A 9,027-nucleotide genomic window follows, 5' to 3' on the forward strand; every position below is an offset into this window, starting at 1 on the left:
AAAAATGCTATGCCATATTTTACCATCTAATTTGCTGCAGCAGCCAATCTTTTTTTTCAATGTATAATATAAGTCATTCAACATTGAACACTACGCCGCCATCTAAAAAAATGAAATTTTGAACAAAACGCATTTTGAAAGTCTGCTCTTCACATACATATTCTCCAATTAAAGAAATAAAGATAATTTAATTTAGTCAAATAAAGACAAATTAATTTAGTAAAAAAGTTTTTTCTTAATAGAGTATAAATATTTCTGTAATACACAAAATTCCTTGAAGAAAATTCGCAATGGACCCAAGAGATCTAGGAAACCCTTCGGATAAACTTAAAAAGGATCAGTCAAGAAATGTAATCGCGTGTCGTCGAATCATCGCAATCCGACTACGTTGAGACGCACAAAGCGTTGAAAAATGTTTCTATCAAACTAAACAGTGTATATAACTACGGCTTCGTCGCAGCAAGTCCAATCTCGACTCTAATCCGACCGTGAAAAAGGATGCAATGGGAGAATCAGTTCTCCACTTCTCCCGGCTCTTCTCTTTCGGTTCACAAGAAATCGGAGAATATGTTACTTCCTCATATCTCATACGTCTATTACGGTTCATCGCCATTGCGCGTGTGAGAACGAGGAAGTGCCTCCGACAGTTATTCGGTAACGCTTCGTGTTACAAGCTAACGGATTACAGTTCGAAGAGAGACAAAGTGCAGTTCTTTCTTTCCTTTTTTTGTCGCACGCATTTATTTCGTAATCATTTTACGAGATCTTGCAGATTATGTAAATTCAGATTTCAAGTTCCGTAATGATGCACTTGCAAAGGTCAGTGTCATGATTTAATAACTCAATACATACACTGAAAAAAAAGATTGGCTGCTGCAGCAAATTAGATGGTAAAATATGGCATAGCATTTTTAATTGGTTGCATTAGTCAATTTTTGGTTGTGTTAGCCTATCGAAATCCTATACTGACATTGCGGATAAAAAAATTACTGAAGTTTAATATTGAAAAAGCAAACGAGTAAAATATCTTCTCAACTTATTGCTTCAGTTTCTTATCATCTTAATCTTTTTAGTACACTTAATATATATTTTCTTTTTTTATATCTTAGTTAAACGCAAAAGAAAACGTCTTCTGGTAAAAGGGACAACCTTCGTTTATAATGCGATGAAATTACCGGAAAATGTCTGGGAATGTTGTAACCGTGTGGTTTTATTGTTTAAATTCTGTATTTCGGTCAAGGTTTCGCAGAAGTTACATGAAGGCTTAATCAATAAACCTCTTGATTACAAGCTTCAAAGTCACTATGCACCATTTTCATATATTTAGCGTGTATAATTAAATCACCAATTATAAAATTCGATCAAATTCGATCGCTTATTACAAAGTTCTTAATTTGTTTCACATTTTATTTTCGATGTTTGTTATAACTATCCATTGTTAAAGAGATCTAAAATGGAGAAACTAGAATCTAAAACAGGATCTAAAATGCAAAACACGACTTATTTTATTACATATCTAGATATATTACGTCGTTCGTTACGAGCTATTTAAAAATATCGTTTATACAAATATAAAATGTTTACTATTTGTTATATTTAAATTGATATTTTTTATCTTTAAATTACGGCGCTAATATTGAAAGAATAAACAATGACATAAAAAATGAAGATCATAAAATAATAATTGATTTCTCGGAATCGCGAAAGGGGCGGTAACTGATACACGATGTGTGCAACGTTTTTTACTCTGATATAGTTTTTTACTCTGATATAAGCGAGAGCGATTATGCACGAAAGCCATAACGTGAGATTTTCTCGTGCCTACATGGAAAGTCGATCGAAAGAAAAAAAGTAGATGTGCGCGAGAGCTGATAAAGAAATCTCTGTTTTCACGAACTTATCGCCTCGATTTACGATATTAATATTTAAATACAAGCACGCGATATAAAATGATTGAACATGCACTTTTTTGAACATGCATATTTTTGCACGTCATATCTGCTTATTTATGATTTATTTATGAATGTACTATTTATGATTATATCGTTAATATTAAAAACTGAAATTGAAAGATTAATTTAAATCAAATTATCTATCTAATTTATTTTGTATTTTAGCACGTATTAAGTAAAAATAACATTAATTATAGTACGCATAAACGAAATATCATTTAATATTACTCGATACGTATTCTGCGTTTATTATTAGACTGACATTTTATTTTCATTGTTTACAGTTCAGAGGGCTAAGGACCTGCTAACTAAAGGAAAACACAGTGAGTTATACGATTTTATGTACTATTATAATTTAATTGCATTTGAAAATGTTTACTCATCTTGATGAGTTTTCTATTTATAACAATTTATTAAATATATGTAATAAGATATGCATTAAATATATCAATATTTAAAGTATGTGAAAATTAGATAAATTATAAAAAAACCTTCAATCTCCCATACACAATGCCTAAAGCATCCTGAACACAATAATATCTTAAGAGCTCTCAATAATCCAGCTCTGTCACCTGTTTTCTCTCATTGACGCGTGCATCATCACGTTTCTTACTTACCTACACGTTTCTTATTTACCTACGTTACTCATGTGTTTGCGCCGATACTGAGTGACCTCGTATTCCGTGGTTATTTTAGGTCATGAATCGTCCGGTTTTCGCTGGCAAGGTAATCTGAGTTTGCAAAACAATACGCACAAATTTTCGTACGTTGCCATATTAACTAAATTCATATTTCAAGGCGAAATATATATACATAATCTCGTTTTATGCATTAAGAAATCGGCGATCTGCTGAAAATAAGTAACAAAAATATGTCAGGTTTTCTGAGAAGAATTTTTATAAAATAAAAATGCATTACTCATTTTAATGAACTCAGAGAATAAAAAAATAAATGTAGAAGATTTATAAGTTACATGTATATGAAGTAAATACAAATCAATAAAATTTATCATCGAATTTTCTCGCTTTGAAGAAAATTAGCATAGAAATTTGACAATGTGTATTTAGAAACGTTTGACTTTATTTACAAGTTAGTAATCCAACTGCAACCAATATAATGTGAGCGTCTAAGTTATCTTCTCGACCCAATAATCAGTGTAATTGCGCGACGAGTTAATGACTTCCGATCCTCGTTCACTATACACACATTGTGACATTACCGCTTTTATTAATGTAATGTAAAATAAGTAAATTTGCTATTGCTCAAATAGCAAATTTGCTATGTTCTTTATGGTTAACTGTATGGCATACTTTATGGTTAATGATAGGTTTGCATCTGTGGAAAGATTTATAAATTAGAAGCGCGTCATATGTTGGGTTAAATAACACATTTCATTACCTGCATATGAAATAGAATTGAATTACTTCAATTCTATTATATCAATTTCTATCAGAGTTGAGAAGCATTACTTTTCCGTTACTTGTATAATAAACTTGTATAATAAACATGATGTTGCAATTTTTTATAATTAAACGCTAAAAAAGTCGACTTTTTCAACCTTAGCACAACTTTAGCGTTTAGTTATAAAAAATTGCAACGTCATTATCAAATTGTTTACTATAAAACGTAACGGAAAAGTAATGGAATTACACTTCCCAACTCTAATTTCTATTTATACCTAAATTAATTTTATTTTATTAATACGAATACTAATGCATCTAATAAATGTGCGCAAACCAGGTAACGCTTTTTTCAGTTAAAATTAAATCGAAATCGGAACTGAATTTTCTCCTTTTTTAATACAACTACTAAATAAGCAAACTCTTAAGACGGCATTTCTACAACGATCGAGACCAGACGTATTTTCTTACCAAGTGAGATCTTTAATTCCCGTTACACACATCTCATTAATCTCCTGACCTCGCTCCCGGTCAACACCGATCCTCGCCCACGTCATAAAGCAACACACCAAATTGTGAATGTACGTATGCAGAGACCAACGATTGCTTCGTTACAATCACACTCGGCAAGGAAAAGTACCAGACGTCGGTGAAAGAAAACGCTACCAAGGACGTGGACTGGCACGAGGAATGCGAGCTATTGATTCCAGAACAAGGAAATACCGCGGAGATCGTCCTCACCGCTCTACATCGCAACTTCCTAGGTGTCGACCAGTTTCTTGGCACCGTCAGTATACCACTCTCCAGCTTCGACGTGTACGAGAGGCCCAGGAATCGATGGTGTGTTTGCGATAGCGTTAATTGCAAATTGCGTTTCATGCAAATCTCTCCCACACCTCCCGCCCACAGAAAAATAACTCGAGAAAGAGAACTCATTTCGTATCGCTTATCTCATTAATCACTCGCATTCCTTTTGGCATTCTTATAGCGTGATGCTATAATCGACCATTCGCCTCGTGTGGCAATAAGTTTTTGATATGGTCAAATATATATTTGAATTTTTTCTTTTAGTATAGTAGAGTTTACATTTTCTATAATATTTATCTTTACGCTATTCGTTGTTTGCGTGTATTTATTTTTTGGATTTACGTTTTTATCTAAAATCAAAAGATTTGTAACGCTTTTTTTATTCTTAACAAATGAAAAGATTTCAATTATTAGAGTTATTAAAATTTAAAATTTGCTTTATGAGACATGCACATTTTATCTGTTCTCAATTTTGTGATAAAATAAATCCGCTTGTATGTAGGTACGCTCTTAACAGTAAACCAGGCAAAGAGAACACGAAGGAGAGAGGTGAGCTCGAAGTGAGAATTGGCTTTATCGTAAAAGCTGGAAGTCTAACCGACTTAAGTAAAAAGGAGCGTCACAAAAGCTCCTTGGGACAATTATCCTCAGCTGCACAGACAATCGGCGGTAGTTTGCTTAGTATCGGCAGTCTTGAAAAACGCAAAGGCCTGAAGAAATTAGCCAAATCAATTGGAAACAAAGTCAAAGGCAAGAGTAAGAATCGGCTCGATGGAAATAATCTAAACGAGAAGGAGGAACGTGAAATCAAAATTACGCGACAAGAACCAGGTGAAGCCGATCCTGGAGTTATTAGCGAGGATGAAGATGAATTCACAGTAAGTAAAAGCAAGCTACATATATATACTAGCGGTATCGTTAATGAAGAGTGAAGGGAAGATTTGATTAATTTTATTATATTTCTAGTTTGACAAATATAATATAATACATATATTGAAGATGTATATAAACGTAACGAATTGAACGAATACTGAAAATAAATTTGTTCAGACTCTGGATTTAATTTCTTTAATTACTTTTTTATCTATTATAGTTCGATGATTTATCTCACAAAAGCTCGGCCTCATCGCTGAATGTACCCGTGCACCCGGGTATTAACAGCGATAATGCTAATGGCATTTCAAATGGCTCGCAAAGCAATGTCTTCAGCGAGGTGCACACGCCACCGGTGCCAATTAACGCCGCTCCGAGCAAACCACCACGGTTTGCTATGAGCGCGTCCACGACAAATTTGTCAAAGGTCGACAATTTAACGAAGGATGACGAGTGGGGTTTAAAACTCTATGGCAAGCAGGCGAGCAGCGTACCTAAAAGGTGAAATGTTTGAAGATGTTTATTTTTAACAGGAATGGGAAAAAATACAAAGATTAAAAAAGAAACCATAACATATTTTATGATCCAATAAATGTTTAACAATAATAAAACTGTAATTATAACAATAACAAAAATGTATATAACAAATAGATTTGTTAAGTAAAAGTATGAGCATGATAAACAATGTTGCATGTTGTACTCGTCAGATGGGACAGCAAACCTAAGATTGTGATAGACGAACCGAAAGATAACAAACGCGACGTATCTCCTATTCGTTCGACATCGCCGATCACATCGAGGTTGAAAGATCTTCCGGAACCTCCCAGTCCCGCGCCGAGGGAAATTCTTCATCCAAGGAACAAAGATGAAAAACTCACTGCGAGCAAGGAGAAACTCGCTGCAAACAAAGAGAAGTTTGTGAAAGAAGATAAACCGAAGGATAAGAAGGACGAGAAATTTGATCTACGAAATCTCAAAGAGGAAAAACATATGAAGAAGGACAAGAAAAAAGACAAGGAGAACAAATTCAAAGACACTAATGACGAAAATCACCTGTCTTCCGAAAGGATTATTATCGGCGGCGAGGATGCCGTTAAGAATGCCGCAAATTCTAAAAGTCGCCTGCCGCACGAGGTCCTTAACCAATTCGAAGGAAAATCGAGAGAAGTAAATATCAAAGCATAAAAATATTTCTTTTTAAATTTAATTTTGTGTTTAAATTTAAGTTATTATCAGTTTCTTATTGAAGAGGAATTTGTAATCATTTTTTTTTATGAAACAAGTTTTTTATTGTAAAACAATTACTGTTTTATTTAATTAAATGTTTTATTTCAAACAAAAAAATTCATTTTACTTGCAGGATCTAATAGAACTGGCATTGCAACTACAGACGCAAGTCACGGAGAAGAACAAGAGACTTACCGATCTGGAGGATTATATCGATGCGTTGCTGTTGCGTGTGATCGAATGTTCTCCGCGATTACTTCAGAATCCATATCAGAGGCGATTGTCATCTCCTGGAAACCAGTAAATCGATAATTCGTGATGAAGCTTTTTCTATCTCCACTTGGGTATCATTCCCTTTTAATGCCTTAGTGATATATTTACTAGACATGACTGATAAGTCGCAAGTGGCTATTTGTTATTAACATTGTTCTATGTTCTAATTTATTTTCTTTTATGCATTATAACTTGAAGAAAAAGATATAACGTTCTTGTAGCAGCGTTGCGAAATCCATTTCCCTGTATTTATTTATGAGTCCCGCGAGAATATAATTGTAGGACAACCAAGTGTGTGATAATAAGTAAATAGTAATTCCCTTATTATCAGAAGCTAGTTTATTATCAATACGAACAAAAAATAGGATGTGGGATGATGCCAGTTGAAAATAATTTACATTTCATGTAATCCCCTGTCTTCCTAGTAAACAAAACTATCGAAGTTGGTCTCGTTCGCGATTGAGATTTCCGTCCAATTGACATTTGCAAGGAAATGTAGCGAATACGATTGTATCTCTCTTTTATTACTATCTGTTATAAACATAGACTTCTATATCTAGACTGTTGATTTCGCCGCCATGTTTGAAGGTAGCTTAAGACAATCCAATGATCAAGCTCATATATTCTTACATATAAATCACACAGATAATATCACATAGTATACATTTATAGACAGAACACGTATGCACATGTGCATACGTGAACTAAAACAAAGATAAAACTCGGAATTAGGTTCATTTCTTTCTATTACATAGGAATCAGCAGTCTAGATATAGAAGTCTGTAATTATAAGTTATCTATATCTAAGAACATTTTATAAGGTGAATAAAAGTTGTAACATGTGGAACTCCGCGAGATAAATACAGGAAAACACGTGCCTTCCATCTTGTACATGTATGCACTCACATTAAATCGAACCATGCCTTGTTAATTAAAGCACTGTTTAATTACAAGCATTATTGAATAAAGATGATACATGAATGTCCGATGTGATACATATGTCACGCAATATTTCAAATGTTTCGAACTATTATGTGACTTATATTTAAGAGAGATAGAATATTTATAATTAACAAATAATAAATGAATTTCAAATTTTATATCCATTTTGCATATATTTCACGTTTTGCTGTTATGATATTAATTTCCATGATGGAAAAATCTTATGTTAATTAACTGATATAATTTATTTATTGCATTCCAACCGTTTCTAATATTTATTGAAGTTATTGCTTTTCTGTGTAAAATAATTGCAATTTTTTATAGGGAGGCAGTTCATTGCATTTGAATAATTTCGAACTTTTGTATTGCGATTATGAAACAGTGGAACGCGCTGCATGAATTGTTTTAAACTTCTCGCGATACCGTCCAGAATCTGCTGGTCACGCACAAAAGTAATGGCGGATGTAGAGTCGAAAGCGTCGGTCGCTCTTCACAATCTGTAAAACAATCCTAGTTTTCCATTCGAAATTTTCGAAATGGGTAATTGTTGAGTTTATAGAGGCATCACCTACAATCTTGATAAAATTAATCTCATTCGACGCGTTTTTGCATGAAATGAACGAATCTGGTAAAAAAGAATCGCTCTGTCCCGTGAACCGAGATATTAATTAGATTCAGATTAGGGAATCTGTCACATTAATGGCATAGAGGATTACACAAATTCGATCTTTGCTTCATAAATACAAATTCTCTGTTTTAAAAACAAATTCTCTGCTTTAAAACATACATTCTTTGCTTTAAAACACAAATTCACTGCTTTACAAATACAGATTTACTGCTTTAAAAACACAATTTACTGCTTTAAAAACACAAATTCATTGCTTTAAAAACAAATTCACTGCTAATGCAAAGAATTTGTGTGCTTAAAACAGTGAATTTTGGTTTTTAAAGCAGTGAATTTGTGTTTTTAAAACAGTGTATTGTAGATGGGCCATAAGAAATTGACCACTCACAGTCGATTATTCTTCTAACAATCGACTGTGGTTGGTCAATTTCTTATGCGTCTACAATATGCGAAGTAAACTTGATTTAAGAAGTAAGAGTAAGGCCGGTATCACCGACGAGATATTATTAAAGACCGACATCCTTATGGGAGTTCGCGTCCTTGTTAATATTGAAGTGATTAAGAGTAAAAAAACTGATAATATTGTACTAATTTTATGATTTATTAGTTTAGTAGACGTGTTTATCGATGTACGTGCATTTAAAACTCAATAATACTAGATTTTTCTTTAAAATTGTGATTTCAGTGTTATCGTCAAAGTTCGATTATCAACAGAAATAATAACCGCAAAGAAAAAAAATTGTAATTTTTCGGTAATATATATAGGATATTATAGCTTTACAAATATGCATATTTATTTATAGAGCATTTATGTAATAAAATATCATGAATTTAATAATGTATTAAAGTCAAATATTTATGTTAATAATGGCAAATTTATATCAATTGTCGATAATGTCAGCGTTCTTCGATTACCTCCGGGCCCTTG

The 9,027-nt window shown here is 33.0% G+C and overlaps 1 protein-coding gene across 1 annotated transcript in view; it reads left to right on the forward strand.

Moving 5' to 3' along the window:
* The window catches only part of Rip11 (Rab11 interacting protein), a 13,802-nt gene extending 6,217 nt beyond the window's left edge, over positions 1-7,585 (forward strand). The window contains exons 2-7 of the mRNA XM_018451703.1: positions 2,237-2,275; positions 3,946-4,192; positions 4,662-5,037; positions 5,253-5,533; positions 5,740-6,199; positions 6,393-7,585. Coding sequence (XP_018307205.1) covers positions 2,237-2,275; positions 3,946-4,192; positions 4,662-5,037; positions 5,253-5,533; positions 5,740-6,199; positions 6,393-6,563 — 1,574 coding nt within the window. The 3' untranslated portion in view covers positions 6,564-7,585. The remainder of the gene's footprint in view (positions 1-2,236; positions 2,276-3,945; positions 4,193-4,661; positions 5,038-5,252; positions 5,534-5,739; positions 6,200-6,392) is intronic.
* The last annotated feature ends 1,442 nt before the right edge of the window (positions 7,586-9,027 follow it).

This window comes from Mycetomoellerius zeteki, unplaced genomic scaffold, assembly GCF_001594055.1.
Source record: "Mycetomoellerius zeteki isolate Tzet28-1 unplaced genomic scaffold, Tzet1.0 scaffold316, whole genome shotgun sequence".
NCBI classification, from domain to species: domain Eukaryota; kingdom Metazoa; phylum Arthropoda; class Insecta; order Hymenoptera; family Formicidae; genus Mycetomoellerius; species Mycetomoellerius zeteki.